This window comes from Pelophylax lessonae (genome assembly GCF_965119305.1).
Source record: "Pelophylax lessonae genome assembly, chromosome: 5".
NCBI lineage: Eukaryota > Metazoa > Chordata > Amphibia > Anura > Ranidae > Pelophylax > Pelophylax lessonae.
The window spans coordinates 45985837-46007193 of record NC_138772.1 but is presented as its reverse complement, the minus strand read 5'-3'; the positions used below and the strand labels follow the sequence as shown (position 1 = coordinate 46007193).

Here is a 21357-nt window from a genome sequence, read left to right as displayed (position 1 = left end):
TTTCGCACTGATTACTGTAGTAATGTCACTGGTCCCCCCCAAAAGTGTCAAACATGTCAGTTAGGGGTCCGATTTCTGGCCCCACAGATGAGGCATGGGTCATTTTGCTATATAAACTGGTGGTCTCGACATGGCCCATTGGCTCTGAGGAAGAGGCGAAGCCTCGAAACGCGTCAGCCATCATTCGTCAAGGACTGTGGCCATTGATATAGACTGCTCCTGATGTTTGGATTTGATATGCTGGTTTATACCATTGTTTGTGAGTAGTCACTTTTTATTTTCTACTAATATAGCCTGTATTGAGGATAATGCGCTAGGCCGGTGCGCTCTCTTTTTTTTTTTTTTTAGCACCTTCAGACTACCCCGGTCTAATAGGGCAGCAAGGCCTTAGCCATTTGGGATGCCAAGTGCAAGTTCCGTGGAAGGAGTGGTCAGGGGGGGGGCTCTTGTTCTAAGCGCAGGAGCAAGGTGCTATGCATCGCAAATTTGTTTTGGAGCTGTCCGCCGCAATGTCGCAGTCCCGCTAAAAATCGCAGATCACTGCCATTACTAGTAAAAAAATAAAAAGGACATAAAAAAATCTTTCACCTAGTTTGTAGACGCAATAACGTTTGCGCAAACCAATCAAAATACGCTTATTGGGATTTTTTTTTTTTTTTTTTACCAAAAATATGTAGCAGAATACAAATTGGCCTAAAATGATGAAAAAATTTAGATTTTTAGATTTTTTTTTTTTTTTTTTTGGGGAATGTTATATAGCAGAATGTGAAAAATATTGTTTTTTTTTTTTGTTGTTTTTTTTCAGAATTGTCGCACTTTTTTGCTTTATAGCGCAAAAAACACACAGGTGATCAAATACCACAAAAAGAAAGCTCTATTTGTGGAAAAAAAGGACAAAAATTTTATTTGGGTACAGTGTCGCACGACCGCGCAATTGTTCGTTAACGTAATGCAGTGCCGAATCGCAAAAGGTGGCCTAGTCTTTAAGGGGGAAAATCTTCCGGTCCAGAACTGGTTAACCCAATAGAGATAAAATCTGGTCCCATGTGTATTCCTTGGACCTTTGACATAAAATGCACCATATATGGGCACCTGGGAACTGTATTTGTGAAGATATACACCACCTAAAATTTCACTGGTTGGTGCATTATTATAATCCTTACATACTTACCTTGTAAAATGCAATTTTTCATGTAAAAAAAAATAATAAATTAAAAAGTTTTTTTTTTTTTTTTTATGTGCTGTTGTCCAGCAGGCCTCATTGCCTGCCGGAGGGGCCTTGTTTGACCGATACCCATGGAGGTGTTGGCCCGAGGAGTGGCAGCAAATTACATGTTCCTACAATAAGGGCTCTTTCACACGGGTGGTCCGATCAGATCCGCCTGTCAGTTTTTTAGGCGGATCTGATCGGATCCTCCATGCAGCTCTATGGGGCAGCGGGTGTCAGCGGAGACACCTTCGCTGACACCCGCTGCCATCCGTATCCGATCCTGTCCGTGAAATCTGGATGGATGGAAACCCTATTTTTCCATCCGTTCAGTAATCGGATCAGATCGGGTCGGATGAGAGCGGACAGGCGGTCCACTCTCATCCGATCCCCCATAGAGGGCAGCGGGGGCTGTGACACCTCCCTCTCCGCTCTGCAAGCGGAGACGGAGATGTCATCCGCCGTCGAGCGGGGATCGCGGATCGATCCCCGCTGAGCAACACGGATCCGCCTACGGAGGCGGACCGTGTGAAAGAGCCCTAAGGCTGGCTTCCACTTACTGAGTGTGAGGATTATGTACAATCCGAAACAAAGAAACACTGTGCTAGAGTAAAAAGAGCCGCCAGCACTTAGAGTAAAAATACACACTCCAAATCGATGTAAGAAAAATAAGTGCAGCGCTAAAATTAAACAAATATTTAAAAAAATAATTGAACATGGGTAACAACAATACATGAATTGTAAAAAAAAAAAAATACATCCCTAAAAAATATTAAAAATACAGTTGTGCTCATATGTTTACATACCCTGGCAGAATTTGATTTCTTGGCCGTTTTTCAGAGAATTTGAATGATAACACAAACATTTTTCTTTCACTCATGGTTTGTGATTGGCTGAAGCCATTTATTATCAATCAACTGTGTTTGCTCTTTTTTTTATTATTATTATTGTATAGGATTTATATAGCGCCAACAGTTTACGCAGCGCTTTACAACTTGACAGTACAAATAAAATACATTTTAATACAGTAGGAATCAGAGGGCCCGTTCGTTAGAGCTTACAATCTAAAAACTTTCTTTTTAAATCATAATTACAACAGAAACTACCCAAATGATCCTGGTCAAAAGTTTACATACCCCAGTTTCTTATACCATGTATTGCCCCCTTTAACATCAATGACAGCTTGAAGTCTTTTGTGGTATTTGTGGATGAGGCTCTTTATCTTCTCAGATGGTAAAGCTGCCCATTCTTCCTGGCAGAAGCCTCCATTTCCTGTAAATTCTTGGGCTGTCTTGCATGAACAGGACTTTTGCGATCTCCCCAGATTGGTTCAATGATATTGAGGTCAGGAGACTGAGATGGCCACTCCAGAACCTTCACTTTATTCTGCTGTAGCCAATGACAGGTCGACTTGGCCTTGTGTTAAGGATCATTTTCACGTTGGAATGTCCAAGTACGTCCCATGCACAGCTTCTGGGCTGATGAATGCAAATTGTCCTCCAGTATTTTTTGATAACATACTGCATTCATCTTACCATCAACTCTGACCAAATTTCCTGTGCCTTTTGTAGCTCACACATCCCCAAAACATCAGCGATCCACCTCCGTGTTTCACAGTAGGAATGGTGTACGGCGGTCCGCGGGAGCGATCCTGGGGGCATGCGCGTGCCATCGGAGGTGCAAGTGCACGCCCATTATAGGCCTTGTTGACTTTGTAGCATTTATGGTTGTGGCCAAAAGCTCAACTTTGGTCTCCTCACTCCAAATGACTTTGTGCCAGAAGGTGTGAGGCTTGTCTCTGTGCTGTTTGGTGTATTGTAAGCGGGATACTTTGTGGCATTCGCGTAGTAATGGCTTTCTTCTGGCGACTCGACCATGCAGCCCATCTTTCTTCAAGTGCCTCCTTATTGTGCATCTTGAAACAGCCACACCCCATGTTTTCAGAGAGTCCTGTATTTATCCTGAAGTTATTTGTGGGTTTTTCTTTGCATCCCAAACAATTTTTCTGGCAGTTGTGGCTGAAATTTTAGTTGGTGTACCTGACCATGGTTTGGTTTCAACAGAACCCCTCATTTTCCACTTCTTGATTAGAGTTTGAACGCTGCTGATTGGCATTCTCAATTCCTTGGATATCTTTTTATATCCCTTTCCTGTTTTATACAGATCAACTACCTTTTCCCGCAGATCCTTTGACAATTGTTTTGCTTTCCCCATGACTCTATCACGTATCAAGTGCTGGAGGCCAATGGAGAGAGGGCTTCCCTTGCAGCTAAGTGCCAAACTCCCCTGGAGATGAGACAGGAGGAGTTAGGCCCAAAGTCGCACAGGTCGCCTGCAGAGTTGCTTGCAGAAAAGGGTTCAGGAATACCGCTGTGGTGCTTCGGGGTTACTGCAGGCAGGTGGCACCTGTGAGATGAAGCAGGTACTTGGGATCACTGAGACAGAGGGTGGTTGATTCAAGCCAAGGTTCAATGCCAGGTGGGTAGCGGAGGAGACAAGGTCAAGTGGTAGCCAAGGTCTGGACAGGTAGCAGGCAGAGGAGATCCGTTAAACAAGCCGAGGTCAAAGTCAGGAAGCAAGCTGGAGATGGAGGTGTAACAAGCCGAGTCAGGAACCAGAAATCACAGGAAACAGGATGTTGGTAGAAGCTGAAGATCAAACAGCACTTAGAGAAGGGCTGGCTTCCTTATAAAGGCCCAGGTAATGGGCTGACAGAGTTGCTGGGTCCTAGAGCCCTTCTCCTATTCTGACGGATACTGGGTCCTAGAGACCTCCTGCTATTGGTACCCTGACAGACTCAGAATCCAGAGACATCAGTGCAGCACTGGATGAAAGATGCGAGGGTCTGTCAGGAATCCAGAAACTCATTGACCTTTTATACACACACATTAATTACAAGCAAACAGATCAAAGGTGAGGATGGTTACCTTTTAATAGCCATTCAAACCCCTTTGTGTCAACTTGTGTGCATGTTATGAGACCAAAATCAATAGGGTATGTAAACTTTTGATCAGGGTCATTTGGGTAGTTTCTGTTGTCATTATGATTTAAAAAGAGTAAACACAGTTGATTGATAATACATGGCGTCAGCCAAACACTAACCATGAGTGAAAGAAATGTTTTTGTGTTATCATTCATATTCTCGGAAAAATGGCCAAGAAATCATAAATTCTGCCAGGGTATGTAAACTTATGAAGACAACTGTATGTATAAAGTATATAAGCCAGAAGAAAATATAGGAGCAGATAGACAACCAAGTCCTTATTGATCCATATGGAAAAAAACACCACAGGTGAGGGAGGAGGCAAGTGATGTAAACAGAAGGGTGACCAAGATGTTCCTACTCCGCACCCGAAGTGAGTAACATAAGCAGTTTACCAGAGGTAAATGACCACTAAATTAAAGGTGGTCTGACCAGGCACATGGAAGTAGGTCTCTCTCAGACCGCAAAATACTTGATCCACTCAGAACTCGGTCAACACTCAAAAGACAAAATCAAAAAAGCGCTTCCATAGTGCAGTATCCAAATACCAATTTATTAATAAAGTAAATATTTGCACCTACAAGATCCTATAGTTTATAATCGCATTAAATCACGAATAAAACAAAGGGCAACCATGTGCGGCGTTCCTACGGACTTCCTTCCAGACTAAAAGAAAGCACAGACTAATCGAATAGAAGTCACGTGATGACGTCACCATCGTAGGCCCCACCCTACACATTTCGTCACAAAGTAAGTTTCCTGGGGATAGCCAAGGCAGCGTATCATCACGTGTATCAACCATTTATAGGACATCGGCGCCATCTTAACTGCTGGCCCGCTACCTGCCCATGCTTTAAAACATTAGGAGAGAGACAGCAAAGGCTGCTTAGGAACAAAAGAAAGGGGAAAATACTGCCACCTAGTGGAATAGCATAAATAAACATGCAATAATAAATTTGTAAATACTATTTAACGAGCACAGAGCGAAACCGGAAGCACAGGAACACCGCAAACAAAATTATCATCTCAAAAAAATAATAAAAAAAGAACATCAAGCGTTAATAATAAAAAATAATGAATGTCCCAATTGACGTTCAAGCTGAAAGGGACATTTCATATCAAAAATCCAACGAGCTTCCAACTTGGAAATAGATCTGACCATATTGGTACCACTCTAGTGGGGCACAACCTTCTATCCAAAACAAAAAAGGAAGTGCCCAATAAATTCTTATCATGATGTTTCGCATAATGTTTGGACAGATTGTGTCCCTTGAAACTTCATTTAATGTTACCAATATGTTCAGAAAGACGTATGTGTAATTCTCGCTTAGTACCGCCAATGTATTCATAAACATCACCGTTATCTTTAAATGGCAAATAAAAAGGGAGGATACCACGATAGATGAACCGGGGACGGTGCCACCCACACTATCCAGTTCTAACCCAGAGGGTAATTTACCTGTCCCCCTCTCTACACAGAGTAGGGAGAGTCCTCCTAATGGACAAAAAGGTTATGCCCCCCCCCCCCCCACACACACACACACACAAAAGCTTTTTATCTTAATGCATAGAATGCATTAAGATAAAAAAAAACCTTCTGACTTTATAATCCCTTTTAAGCTGAAGCTGCTGTGTGGGATGTAAAGCCGTGGTACCTTTAAACACTTCCGGAGCGCCCACCGTGTATTTACGTCTGTAATTTGACATAGTTGCCACAACCCCGGTATTTTTTTAAACGGTGGGCAGTCTGCTTTAACAGAAGGCTGGTCCCAGCTGCGGATTCACCACGGGATCACCCTTCTAAAGAAAAAGAATTCCCCTTTGGGTGGGACTTTTTAGGCACTGATTTATAATAGACACAAAAATAACGTTTAAATAATGTTTATTAGAGAATTCAATACAAAAAAGATAAAAGAATTGGCAAGCTGTATAATAAATCACATAATACAGATGGAAAATAACCACATAGCCCAGGGTGAACACCCGACGCGTTTCGGAGTGTCAATAGGTACTCCTTCTTCAGGGGTGCCCTTGGAAAGTGGTCTGTAAGTAATGAGTACAAAATGGAAGATTATTTTCTAATGCTAACAATGCATATTCTTATAAAACACATTTTAAGGAAATATATAGAAAAAGACTTACATAGTCCACTGTAGTGATTAACATAGCCTGCCCACATGTTAAAAACAACAAGAGATCAAGTGCTTGAGTCAAACATCTGGAAATGCCATTTACAGGTGATAAAGTATGTTCTAAAATTAAGGGATAAGGGATCATTCTTATGGGCGGCTGGAGAGGTGTCCCCCCCCCCCCCCCCACCCCCCTCTCCCGGTCGTTTTCTTGGCTTACCTTAGCCGTTGGTAGCGAGGAAAACGATCCGTCCACTCTCCCCTCCGGCAGGAAGTCGAATGGGGTCAAGATGGCCCTCACTCGACTCTATGGCCATGGAGGACCGGAGCAATGTCATACGTCGCTTCCTAGCAACGGATTTAAAGAGTCTGATTTTTTGGACCATGAAAAAAATGACTTTTTTATTTTTTAGTGGAGATGTGAGATGTGAGGTCTTTTTGAAGCCAGATCTCACATTAAAGAGGTCCTGTCATGCTTATTTCTATTACAAGGGATGTTAACATTCCTTGTAATAGAAATAAAAGTGATAAAAAAAAAAAAAAAAACTGTGTATAAAAAAATTAAAAGATAAAATAAATAGGAAAAAAAATTAAAGCGCCCTGTCCCCGTTAGCTCGCGCGCAGAAGCAAACCCATACGCAAGTCGTGCCCACATATATAAATGATGTTAAAACCACACATGTGAGGTATCGCCGCGATCGTTAGAGCGAGAGCAATAATTTGAGCCCTAGACCTCCTCTGTAACTCTAAACTGGTAACCTGTAGAAATTTTTAAATTGTCGCCTATGGGGATTTTTAGGTACCAATGTTTGTCGCCATTCCACGTAATTTTGAAGCATGCCATGTTGGGTATCTATTTACTTTATAGAAAAACTGTTTTTTTTTTTTTTTTAATTTTTAATTTAAAAAGGTGAATTTTTTCCCAAAAAATTGCATTTGTAAGACCGCTGCGCATAATAAAAAATATTGCAACGATCTCCATTTTATTCTCTAGGGTCTCTGCTAAAAAAAAAAAAATATATATTTTTTTTTTTTTTTTTTTTAGCAGAGACCCTAGAGAATACAATGTTTGTGGGGTTCTAAGTAATTTTCTACAAAAAAAAAACAACCTGGTTTTAACTTGTAAACAACAAGTTTTAGAAAAAGGCCCGGTGTAACGTGAGAATTACCTACCCCGTGAGAAAAACCTACCCTCGTCACTTCCGGCGAGGAATAGCTGAGCAGCGCAGCAGTGCGCATGCTCACATCCCCGGATACTTAATGGAGCAGCTGAGAATCAGACTAGTGCGCATGCGCACTAGTATGAAACGAACACGGTGTCCGTGAAAAAAACCTACCTACGCGGGGGTTACATTAAAACAGCTGTTCTGCAATATCACTCATCTCCGCTCCTGTCCCTGTCACTTCCCTGCTCTCGGCAAGTAAATATAAAAGCGGCTGGCGGCTCCGTGATTTATCTTTTAATACAGCCGCCGCCGCTTTTATATTTACTATCGGAGATGAGGGAAGTGACAGTGACAGGAGCGGGGATGACTCATAGTGCAGCACAGCTGTTTTAATGTAACTGCTCGTGTTACATACACTGCCGTGAACCGGAAGTGACGGGGGGTAGGTTTTTCTCACGGGTAGGTAATTCTCACGGAACACCGGTCCAGAAATGGTTAAGTAAACATACCAAAAGGCATCAATTAGATCAAAGGTGCTCAACCGTTTGAAGAGCGAGGGCAACTTGGTAACCGGTCGCGAGCTATAATGAGCGGAGGGGGCGGATATCAGGTCCGTGTCCACTCTGCATATGCAGATCAGACACGGACACAGCTATTCTATGGGCCCTCCAATCCAATCCACTCAGATGGAAGGGGACGGATCCCCTTCTGGTTTTTTTCTGCACTTTTTGAAAGAACGTTTGGCCCAAAAACCATTCCTTCTGTGCCTCCTGAGAGATATCAGCGTCCTCTGCACACTTCCGGCCCTATGTGACATCACCTCCGGCATCAGCAATTGCCCCAGGCCTCCCTGCCAGACTTCCTTTATAAAAAATGAAGCTTATTTTCCCTCCAAGACTTCAGTAGGGTGTTCATTGAGGAAATTGTCCAGGTTGCAGCCTTTGCCAAGCTCCGGTCATGTCTGACTCCATCTCAACAGGCAGTTTTATTACATGGTGAAGGGCTTGCTGATACCCTTCCAGGTGTTCACGTGGCTCTTGGAATATATTTGAGCATGATGGTCACTAGTTGCTCGGGAGAAAGTTCGTTCAGGAAATTGGCACTGATAAAGAAATATCTGAGAACCACGATGACCCATGAAACACTGGGGGGGTCATTTTAAGGTCACCCATTCTCCGCCCCTTTTCAACAATGTCATGAAGGCGACGTCAGTCACTGCGTGAGCCGCAACTCGTGAGTATTTTTTTTATTAGGGGAAACGGCAGAATTTATTTGTTAACCTAAAAAAAAAAAAATTATATATATATATATATATATATATATATATATATATATATATATATATATATATATATATATATTGATCCTGTTTCCTTTAACCAGTTCCCGACCAGCCGCAGCAGATATACTGCGGCAGGTTGGCTTCTACAGGCAAATCGCAGTACATGTACAGCGCCCGTCTGAAGGCCGCTAGGGGGCGAGCGCGTGCCGACGCCTTGGCTCGTCCCCGTGAAAGCCAGTGCGTGTGTCAGGCATCTCCGATTGCCGCCTGACACCGGCGATCTCTCCCCGCTGAGGGAGAAAGACGCTCGGCTGATGTAAACACAGCCGTCTGTCCTTCTCCCTGCAATTATCACAGAGACTATGTGATCCTTCTATATAGGATCACATGTCTCTGTGATCATCTCACAAGCCACGCCCCCCCCACAGTTAGAATCACTCCCCTAGGCTCACATTTAATTACTTGATCACCAACACTGTTAACCCCTTCCCTGCCAGTGTCGTTATTACAGTAACAGTGCATATTTTTAGCACTGATTACTGTAGTAATGTCACTGGTCCCCCCAAAAGTGTCAAAAATGTCAGTTAGGGGTCCGATCTGTCCGCCCCAATGTCGCAGTCCCGCTAAAAAATCGTAGATCGCCGCCCTTACTAGTAAAAAAATAAATAAATAAAAATGACATAAATCTTTCCCGTAGTTAGTAAACGCAATATCTTTTGTGCAAACCAATCAAAATACGCTTATTGTGATTTTTCTTTTTTTTTTTTTTGTATCAAAAATATGTAGCAGAACACAAATTGGCCTAAAATGTTAAAATATTTTGATTTTTTTTTAATTTTTTTTTTTTTGAGAATTTATATAAAAGAATGTGAACAATATAGTTGTTTTTTTTTTTTCGAAATTGTTGCTCTTTTTTTGTTTATAGCGCAAAAAATAAAAATCGCAGAGGTGATCAAATACCACCAAAAGAAAGCTCTATTTGTGGGAAAAAAAAGAACGTAATCTTAGTTTGGGTACAGTGTCGCACGACCGCGCAATTGTCCGTTATTAAAGTAACGCAGTGCCGAATCGCAAAATAGGGTCTGGTCAGGAAAGGGGCAAATCCTTCCGGGGCTCAAGTGGTAAAGCATGTTATACAGCACAGTGCTTGTGCTGTGTAATTTGGCCGCTTCTAACACCGAAAATACCTGGCGGATCCTGCCTGGCTCCTCCTCTCTGTAAACTGACCACGGTATACCATGGCTGGAAAGCCCTGACACCCTGGTCAGTTTATGTGCCTCCATCATCCGCAGCCCTCCTGTCCTCCTCTGTCCTGCCCCCCCCCACCTCCCTGCCTGTCTGCTCCTGTGTCATTGCCCCCCCCCCCCCCCACTGCTGTAGTTTCATTTCAAGTTTCATATCCTGTCTCCAGTCTGTTTAAAATTTCTTGTGTGCCCCCGTGTCTCTGTTTTATAAAAATAAGCCGTTACCAGTTTTTAGAGCGCCGATTGCCGCTCACGTGAACCGCCACCTCTCCCATCCTCTCGGCCTCTTCTCCTCCCGACTGACGTCAGCAGAGAATCCTCGCTGCAGGTAGCTTTTAGACGGGGAGAGGAGAGAGCGGGTGGGTCACGTGTGCGGCGATCGGCGCTCTGAAAACTGGTAAAGAACGGCTTATTTTTTAAAAACACAAACGCAGGGGCACGGGCACACGTGATTATTAAACAGACCAAAGCAACTTAACAACCACTTCAAAGGGGAAGTTGAGATTCCGGGGGGGGGGGGGGGGGCACTTGCCCCCCCCCTTGCGGATGCCCATGAATACAGTTTATCATTCATGTCACATCACTTTTTTATTTGTCAATAAAATTAATTTCTATGTTGAGCTGCCCCCAAACGTGCAGTACCCCGGACCCCCCAAGATCTGAATCCAGCACTACTTTGAGCAGCTTTCTGGAAACCCTTAAAAAGGTCAACCACTAGACCTCCGGAAGATTTCCCCCCCCCCCTTCATGACCAGGCAATTTTTTCCTCACAAATAGAGCTTTCTTTACTTTTGGTGGTATTTGATCACCACTGCATTTTTTATTCATTGCACTAAAAAAAAAAAAAAAAAAAAAGCGACAATTGTGAAATAAAAAAAATTATTGTTTTCTGCTCTAAAGCATATCCAATAAAAGAAAATGAAAAAAATGTAATTTCTTCATAAATTTAAGCCAATATGTATTCTGCTACATATTTTTGGTAAAAAAAAAAATCACAATAATTGTATATTGATTGGTTTACGTGAACGTTATAGAGTCTACAAACTCTGGGATATGTTTATGGAATTTTTATTTTTGAATTTTTTTTTTTTTTTATAGTGGGACTGCGATATTAGAGCGAAAAATCAGACACTAACTGACACTTTGCGGGAACCAGTGACACTAATACAGTGATCAGTGCTAAAAATATACACTGTCACTGTACTAATGATACCTGCCCTGAGTGAGATGGAGTGCGCTGATGTCTGACGTCATTGCGCACACCTCAATCACATGAGGGGCGTTCCCCGGAGGAGACGTTCCGCCTCCTCATACTCATCAGTTTGCACTATAGATGGCAGTATGAGATGGGGAAATGCCACCCGTAATGCGCCACAAACTGATGACACACAAAACTGCTGGAAAAAAATATTGGGATCCAATTTGCTGCCCCTCTCCCAAGTGCTGCCTGGGTCCAATGGACCCAGTGGGACCCATGGTAGGGCCGGCCCTGTATAAATCTGCTAATACATCAAACACTACCCTCCCTCCTAGAATGACAATCCTACTGTCTGCTGTGCCTCCTTTGCTCATTCATCCAGATTTGTGTTTCACCAAAAACAGGAGGTGTGTTACTGGTCAGATCACCAGGTGAAAACAGAGGGGAAAAAAGCCCAAAAGGGGTCAAACTAATGCAGCTACCACATCTAATGATTGGTAAGCTGCAATATATTAAATTTTTGGATTTGGGTTTAATACCCAAGAAATGTCTAAAAAAAAAAAAAAATATATATATATATATATATATATATATATTATATATGTTTCTAGTGGCACTTTAAGGCCCCTTTCACACATGGTAGTCCATCGGGGGACTACGTTTTTCTCAGCGGGGGATCGATTCGCCAATCCCCCGCTGAGCAGGAGGATGGCAGCTCTGTCTCCGTGCTGTGTGCAGAGACACAGCTGTCAGGTCCCCGCTCTCCTCTATGGGGGAATCGGATGATCATCCGATCCGATAAACGGATGGAAAATAGTCTTTATTCACATATTATATCCATGGGATGGTGAGAGATCGATTCAGGAAGTGGCATCCCTTACACTGGTCTTACTGAGGATTCATTGTTGGTTTTATGCTGCAGTGAGGTGAGAGGCCATCTTGCGGCTAAACGGTGGTGGTGTCACTTGCACTTTATATATGGAAACATCTATCAAGCACCTTGATTGAATTTTAAATCCACGGTTATATTTATGTCTTAGTGGACTTTCATGCACTTTACTTTAAATGCACTTTATGGACATTATATATTGCACCTAAGAGGAATATATATTGCACTTTAAAAGAGTCATTGATTTGTATTATGAACATTGTCACTTTATTTGATTTTATATAGCGCTGTATATATATTTGTCCATAGTTTGGAGACGCCTGGTTTGAAAGTGTTGTGGTGTGGCCTCATATTTGGTAAATCTAAAGGAAAGTTGTAGAAGAAAATGTGTATAATGTATGGCCAGCCTTACCCTTTATATTTTGTTTTCATTTTTAACTGATGTCTTTTATGCGCCCCCTGCAGGCCCTGGTGGGAATGTCTTCTCACGTGTCCCGGGTGAGGTCCCTCTACAGGAAGATCCTTCTCCTGCACCGCACACTGCCCCTCCACCTGAAAGCTCTTGGTGACCAGTATGTGAAGGAGGAGTTCAGAAGACACAAAGCTATCAGCCCAGCAGAAGCCAAACTATTTATGAAGGAGTGGGAGGTATGGACTCCTTCTTCTCTGTTGAAGCTCAAAATGTTTAAAGCGAAACTCCGGATAAAGCTTTTTATTTGATTTGGTTGGAATAGTGCAGTGCTGAGTAGCAATAAAATGGCCTGGTCATGAAGGGGGTAAAACCTTCTGAAGGTCAAGTGGTTAAAAGCTCCCCTGTCCCCTCCTGTTCAAATACAAATGCGCACATAGGTCCTCTATGACTAGGCATGATGGGAATTGTAGTTCCTGAACAACTGGAGGGCCATATTTGGAAAATCCCCTGCCTTACAACATTGAAAGTGTCTAGGTGTGACCTCATATTATATGGTTTTGGTAAATCTAAAGTAAAGTTGTAGAAGAAAATTGTATAATTTATGGCCAGCCTTACCCTTTATATTTTGTTTTCATTTTTTAACTGGTGTCTCTAATGCGCCCCCTGCAGGCCCCGATGGGAATGTCTTCTCACGTATTGCAGTGAACATCAGAGTGAGGGCAATAATTCCAGCACCAGAGCTAACGTTCATCTCTAAACTGATAACCTGTAAAGGCTTTTAACCACTTCAGCTCTGGAAGGTTTTACCCCCCTTTAATGACCAGGCCATTTTTTTGCGATATTCACTGCATTGCTTTAACTGACAATTGCGCGGTCCAAATACAATTGATGTCCTTTTTTTCCCCCCCCACAAATAGAGCTTTCTTTTGGTGGTATTTGACCACCTCTGTGGTTTCTATTTGTTGCGTTATAAACAAAAAAAGAGCGACAATTCTGAAAAAAAAACAACATTTTTTACTTTCTGCTATAAAATGTTCCCAATAAAAAAATTTAAAAACTCAATTGTTTTCATCAATTTAGGCCAATATGTATTCTGATACATATTTTTGGTAAAAAAAATCCTAATAAGTGTAAATTGATTGGTTTGCGCTAAAGTTATCACGTCTACAAACTATGGGATACATTTATTCACTTTTTATTTTTTTCTAGTAATGACGGCGATCAGCAATTTTTAGCGGGAATGTGACATTGCGGCTGACAAATCTGACACTAAGTGACACTTTTTTGGGACCAGTGACACCAATGCACTGATCAGTGCTAAAAAAAATAATGAACTGTTACTTTATAAATGACACTGGCAGGAAAGGGGTTAACACTAGGGGGGGGGGGGGGTCAAGGGGTTAAGTGTGCTCCCAGGGAGTGCTTTCTAACTGCGGGGGATGGATGTGCTAGAGGAAAAGAGAGATCTGTGTTTTAGCTTAGTTGAAACACAAGAGCTCTCTATACCTCCCTGACAGAACAGCTATCTGCCTTGTTTACATAGACAGACCGCCATTTTGTCTTTCCGCTGAGCAATCGATGGGTCCTGGCGGCTAACTGGACACGCTGATTGGCTCCTGCTGTGTCTAATCACAGCGGGATGGGCGCTTCGGCGGCGCATGCGCCCCCCCAAATCCCGTTTACAAAATCATGTACGTGATTTTGCGCAGCCAGGCCACCCTGCCGTAATAAATATATATATATATATATATATATATATATATATGTGGCAGGCGGTGCAGAAGAGGTTAAAATGTCACCTATGGACAGTTTTAGGTATTGTCATTTTCTGCCATTTTACAAGCATGCAGAATTTTAACCACTTGCCGACTGCCTAACGCCGATCTACGTCGGCAGTCAGCCCCTCACAGGCAAAGTGTCGTAGGGCTACGTCACTAGCTTGTGAGGGTCTAGGGAGCGAGCGCGTGCCGCCGGAGGCGTGCTCCCGCTCGGTCATGGACCTCCCCCGCGCATGTGACCAGCGGATCCGATGTCCGCCGGTCACTTGGCGATCGGCGGGGGAGAGGGAGAAAGGCAGGCAGCTTATGTAAACAAGCCACCTGTCATTCTCCTCGCTGTAAAGACACTGATCACATGGATCTACTATGTAGATCCGTTGATCAGTGTCCTTACAGCTCAAGCCACAGCCAATCACAGTTAGAATCACGCCCCTAGGGACACACACAGCCCCTCCCTCCCAAATAAAGTTAACCCCTTCACTACCAGTGTATTTTTACAGTAACAGTGCATATATATAGCACTGATTACTGTAGAAATGTCACTGGTAACCCCAAAAGTGTCACAAATGTCAGTCAAGGGTCCGATCTGTCCACCGCAATGTCGCAGTACCGCAAAAAAAATCGCAGATCGCCGCCATTACGCGTTAAAAAAAAAAACAACAAAAATGACAAAAATCTTTCCCTTTGTTAGTAAACGCGATAACTTTTGCGCAAACCAATCAAAATACGCTTTTTGCGATTTTTTTTTTTTTTTTTTTTTTTTTTTTTTTTTTTTTTTTTTTTTTTTTTACCAAACATAGGTAGCATAAAACAAATTGGCCGAAAATGTTAAAAAATTTTGATTTTTACATTTTTTTGGGGGAAATTTCATATAAAAAAATTTGAAAAATATTGCTATTGTGCAAAATTGACGCTCTTTTTTTGTTTATAGCGCATGATCAAAAATCGCACAGGTGATCAAATACCGCCAAAAGAAAGCTCTGTTTGTGGGAAAAAAAGGACGCCAAATTTGTTTAGGTACAGCGTCGCACGACCGCGCAATTGTCCGTTAAAGTCACGCAGTGCCGAATCGCAAAAATACCCCCTGGTCGGAATGGGGGTAAAATCTTTCGGGGCTTAAGTGGTTAAATCTTGACATGTTCAGTATTTAATTACTCAAGAAAACATCCCCTTTGTATATTTTAATTGGGTTTAATATTGTGTTTGTGTGCACTAAATTTAATTTGTGTAACTGCCACCATTTTATTCTTCAGGGCGTCTGCTTTCAGAAAATACATAATGTTTGGGGGTTCTAAGTAATTTTCTAGCAAAAAAAAAAGTAGATATACAGTATCTCACAAAAGTAAGTACACCCCTCACATTTGTGTAAATATTTTATTATATCTTTTCATGTGACAACACTGAAGAAATGACACTTTGCTACAATGTAAAGTGGTGAGTGTACAGCTTGTATAACAGTGTAAATTTACTGTCCCCTCAAAATAACTCAACACACAGCCATTAATGTCTAAACCGCTGGCAACAAAAGTGAGTACACCCCTAAGTGACAATGTCCAAATTGGTCCCAATTAGCAATTTTCCCTCCCCGGTGTCATGTGACTCGTTAGTGTTACAAAGTCTCAGGTGTGAATGGGGAGCAGGTGTGTTAAATTTGGTGTTATCGCTCTCACTCTCTCATACTGGTCACTGGAAGTTCAACATGGCGTCTCATGGCAAAGAACTCTCTGAGGATCTGAAAAAAAGAATTGTTGCTCTACATAAAGATGGCCTAGGCTATAAGCTGCAGCACAGTGGCCAAGACCATACAGCAGTTTATCAGGACAGGTTCCACTCAGGCCTTGCCATGGTCGACCAAAAAAGTTGAGTGCATGTGCTCAGCGTCATATCCAGAGGTTGTCTTTGGGAAATAGACGTATGAGTGCTGCCAGCATTGCTGCAGAGGTTGAAGGGGTGGGGGGTCAGCCTATCAGTGCTGAGACCATACGCCGCACACTGCACCAAATTGGTCTGCATGGATGTCATCCCAGAATGAAGCCTCTTCTAAAGATGATGCACAAGAAAGCCTGCAAGCAGTTTGCTGAAGACAAGCAGACTAAGGACATGGATTACTGGAACTATGTCCTGTGGTCTGATGAGACCAAGATAAACTTATTTGGTTCAGATGGTGTCAAGCGTGTGTGGCAGCAACCAGGTGAGGAGTACAAAGACAAGTGTGTCTTGCCTACAGTCAAGCATAGTGGTTGGAGTGCCATGGTCTGGGGCTGCATGAGTGCTGCTGGCACTGGGGAGCTACAGTTCATTGAGGGAACCATGAATGCCAACATGTACTGTGACATACTGAAGCAGAGCACGATCCCCTCCCTTCGGAGACTGGGCCGCAGGGCAGTATTCCAACATGATACCGACCCCAAACACACCTCCAAGGCCACCACTGCCTGAAGCTGAGGGTAAAGGTGATGGACTGGCCAAGCATGTCTCCAGACCTAAACCCTATTGAGCATCTGTGGGGCACCTCAAATGAAGGTGGAGGAGCGCAAGATCTCTAATATCCACCAACTCTGTGATGTCATCATGGAGGAGTGGAAGAGGACTCCAGTTGCAACCTGTGAAGCTCTGGTGAACTCAATGCTCAAGAAGATTAAGGCAGTGCTGGGAAATAATTGTGGCCACACAAAATATTGACACTTTTGGCTCAATTTGGACATTTTCACTTAGAGGTGTACTTACTTTTGTTGCCAGCGGTTTAGGCATTAATGGCTGTGTGTTGAGTTATTTTGAGGGGACAGCAAATTTACACTGTTATACAAGCTGTACACTCACTACTTTTACATTGTAGCAAAGTGTCATTTCTTCAGTGTTGTCACATGAAATTATATAATAAAATATTTACAAAGATGTGAGGGGTGTACTTACTTTTGTGAGAAATTGTCCCGCAGGGCAAGTGGTTAAACAAAGGAACAAAGTTTTTTAAATACAATGACACAAAGTTTGGTCATCATTTTTTACGTCCAAACAAATTTGTCTTCATGTTCTGTTTATTCTCACATTGAAAAGATTCTACATACAAGTGACTGAACTGTCATCATAGTGGTACAATAACTGTACAATCCACCAGATGGCAGCAAAGACACAGGACTGTCATCATAGTGGTACAATAACTGTACAATCCACCAGATGGCAGCAAAGACACATAGAGAAGTGCTGTAGAGAAAGTACCAGCTAACTCCTTAAAGAGACTTTGTTGCTAACCTAAAACGTTGCAGGTAAAAGCACAGCAACATCAAGTATTTTACATTCTAATGTGCAGCATTTTTTCCTTTTCATATACAAATTTTTATTCACTTGCAGTGGGCCTCTGCCCTTGCTAGAAGATTTGACAACTCCATGAAGAGTCAATTCCCTAGCAAAGCCCCCTCTCTCCTAGCATGTCATAGCTCTCACTAATTGCTGTCTGTGCTGGCCCAGCTCTTCCACCCTGCCTTTCCCTTTTCTGCATAACCTATTATGTAGCTACCAGGTGCAGAACGAAGACGAATACTATAAAGTGTGACAGCTCAGAGTCTGCTGCGGCTGATGACATCATATCCAAGATGGTGTCACCCAGCAGCAGTCTTAGGGCTTTGAGATGTCTACACCAGGGAGGCTTTTACGGGTTAATAATATATGTGTATATATATATATATATATATATATATATATATATATATATATATACAGTGCCTTGCGAAAGTATTCGGCCCCCTTGAACTTTTCGACCTTTTGCCACATTTCAGGCTTTAAACATAAAGATATAAAACTGTAATTTTTTGTGAAGAATCAACAACAAGTGGGACACAATCATGAAGTGAAACGAAATTTATTGGATATTTCAAACTTTGGTAACAAATAAAAAACTGAAAAATTGGGCGTGCAAAATTATTCAGCCCCCTTAAGTTAATACTTTGTAGCGCCACCTTTTGCTGCGATTACAGCTGCAAGTCGCTTGGGGTATGTCTCTATCAGTTTTGCACATCGAGAGACTGAAATTTTTGCCCATTCCTCCTTGCAAAACAGCTCGAGCTCAGTGAGGTTGGATGGAGAGCGTTTGTGAACAGCAGTTTTCAGTTCTTTCCACAGATTCTCTATTGGATTCAGGTCTGGACTTTGACTTGGCCATTCTAACACCTGGATATGTTTATTTGTGAACCATTCCATTGTAGATTTTGCTTTATGTTTTGGATCATTGTCTTGTTGGAAGACAAATCTCCCTCCCAGTCTCAGGTCTTTTGCAGACTCCATCAGGTTTTCTTCCAGAATGGTCCTGTATTTGGCTCCATCCATCTTCCCATCAATTATAACCATCTTCCCTGTCCCTGCTGAAGAATAGCAGGCCCAAACCATGATGCTGCCACCACCATGTTTGACAGTGGGGATGGTGTGTTCAGGGTGATGAGCTGTGTTGCTTTTACGCCAAACATAACGTTTTGCATTGTTGACAAAAAGTTTGATTTTGGTTTCATCTGACCAGAGCACCTTCTTCCACATGTTTGGTGTCTCCCAGGTGGTTTGTGGCAAACTTTAAACTACACTTTTTATGGATATCTTTAAGAAATGGCTTTCTTCTTGCCACTCTTTTTGTGCAGTATACGACTGATTGTTGTCCTATGGACAGAGTCTCCCACCTCAGCTGTAGATCTCTGCAGTTCATCCAGAGTGATCATGGGCCTCTTGGCTGCATCTCTGATCAGTCTTCTCCTTGTATGAGCTGAAGGGACGGCCAGGTCTTCGTAGATTTGCAGTGGTCTGATACTCCTTCCATTTCAATATTATCGCTTGCACAGTGCTCCTTGGGATGTTTAAAGCTTGGGAAATCTTTTTGCATCCAAATCCGGCTTTAAACTTCTCCACAACAGTATCTCGGACCTGCCTGGTGTGATCCTTGTTCTTCATGATGCTCTCTGCGCTTTAAACGGACCTCTGAGGCTATCACAGTGCAGGTGCATTTATACGGAGACTTGATTACACACAGGTGGATTCTATTTATCATCATTAGTCATTTAGGTCAACATTGGATCATTCAGAGATCCTCACTGAACTTCTGGAGAGAGTTTGCTGCACTGAAATTAAAGGGGCTGAATAATTTTGCACGCCCAATTTTTCAGTTTTTTATTTGTTAACAAAGTTTGAAATATCCAATAAATTTCGTTCCACTTCATGATTGTGTCCCACTTGTTGTTGATTCTTCACAAAAAATTACAGTTTTATATCTTTATGTTTGAAGCCTGAAATGTGGCAAAAGGTTGCAAAGTTCAAGGGGGCCGAATACTTTCGCAAGGCACTGTATATATAAAATATCTTAAATGCTCTTTTAACCACTTCTGGACCGGAAGGATTTTCCCCCTTAATGACCAGGCCCTATTTTGTGATTCGGCACTGCGTTAGCGCAGTTGTGCGACGTTGTACCTAAAATATATGTCCCTAGCTGCAGGCGCGTGACCGACGTATACCTACATCAGTTCATGCAGGAGGGCCGCCCTGCCACAGTATAACTGTGGCGGGCGGGCGGGCGGGAAGCGGTTAAAAGCAGTGCAAGCCAATTGTGTTGCGCTCATCAACACACAATTTGCACATAAAAGATACAAAACAAAAGAATGTCCTCAAAACAGTAGTACAAAAGTCCACACAATAGGGTTTATTTACTAAAGGTAAATCCACTCTGCACTGCAAGTGCACGTGGAAGTGCAGTTACTGGAGATCTGAGGGGGACATGCAAGGAAATTTAAAAAAACGCATTTTTGCCTGAACATGATTGGATGATAGAAATCAGCAGAGCTCCCCCTCATTTCAGATCCTCCCATCAGATCTACAGCGACTGCGCTTCCAAATGCACATGCAGTGCACTTGTAGTGCAGAGTGGATTTGCCTTTAGTAACTCAACCCAATGTGTAGGTATTTAAATAATGGAATTATTCCACCGAAGAATCCTAAAATAGATTCCACATCAGACCAGGAGACCTCCACCAGGTGGTCAAAACTGCGGGCTTCCCAAACCTACAGCATATGTCACTCTGATAACAGAGAAGTCATAAACCACATATGGTACAAGAATTCACGCCAGCCGCTAAGCAGGAACCCGGATCTCTGTCTTCCCCCAGTCAGTTCACCCCCCCCCACAGTTAGAAAGCACTCCCTAGGGACACACACAACCCTTTGATCGCCTCTGGTGTTAACCCCTTCCCCGCCAGTGTCATTAGTACAGTAACAGTGCTTTTTTTTTTTTTAACACTGATCACTGTATTAGTGTCACTGGTCCCCAAAAAGTGTCAAAAGCGTCAGGTGTCCGATTTGTCCGCCACAATGTCGCAGTCCCACTAAAAATCGCTGATCGCCGCCATTACTAGTTAAAAAAAAATCCTTAAAAAAAAAATCCTTAAAAAAAAAATCACATCGTTTTTAGACGCTATAACTTTTGCCCAAACCAATCAATATACACTTATTGGGATGTTTTTTTTTTTTTTTTTTTTACCAAAAATATGTAGCAGAATACAAATTGACCTAAATTAATGAAGAAATTCGATTTTTTTTTTTTACATTTTTTTTTTTTTACATTTTTTTTTTATTGCGTATGTTTTATAGCACAAAGTAAAAAAAAAAAATATATATATATATATATATATATATATATATTTTTTTTTTTTTTTATTTTTTTCAAAATTGTCGGTCTTTTTTTTTGTTTACAGACATCCCAAGTCTCCCGCACGCGGGCTGCGGCTTCCTGACAAGTGCCGTGCGATATCTCAGCTCCGTGCTGTCAGCTGTCAGAGCGGAGCGGATGTTTCCTGTGTAGTTCCGGCTGTGTCCTGTCACAGGCGGAGTGATATCAAATGCATTCCGCCTGTGAGAGGAGAAATACAGGGAGCATCGGCTCTGCATGCTTCCTCCAGAGCCGCTCCTCATACCCCATTGATGTCTCTGAGGATGAAAAATTAGATTTTTTTTTTTTTTTTTTATTGGCTGCGTTTTATAGCAGAAAGTAAAAAATATTATTTTTTTTTTCAGAATTGTCGCTCTTTTCTTGTTTATAGCGCAA

General features: G+C 42.3%; 1 protein-coding gene across 1 annotated transcript in view; it reads left to right on the top strand.

Annotated features, from left to right (window-relative positions):
• Positions 1-21357, top strand: part of SDHAF3 (succinate dehydrogenase complex assembly factor 3) — a 70150-nt gene that overhangs the window by 9592 nt on the left and 39201 nt on the right. Inside the window, exon 2 of the mRNA XM_082258384.1 lies at positions 12564-12746. Coding sequence (XP_082114510.1) covers positions 12576-12746 — 171 coding nt within the window. The 5' untranslated portion in view covers positions 12564-12575. The remainder of the gene's footprint in view (positions 1-12563; positions 12747-21357) is intronic.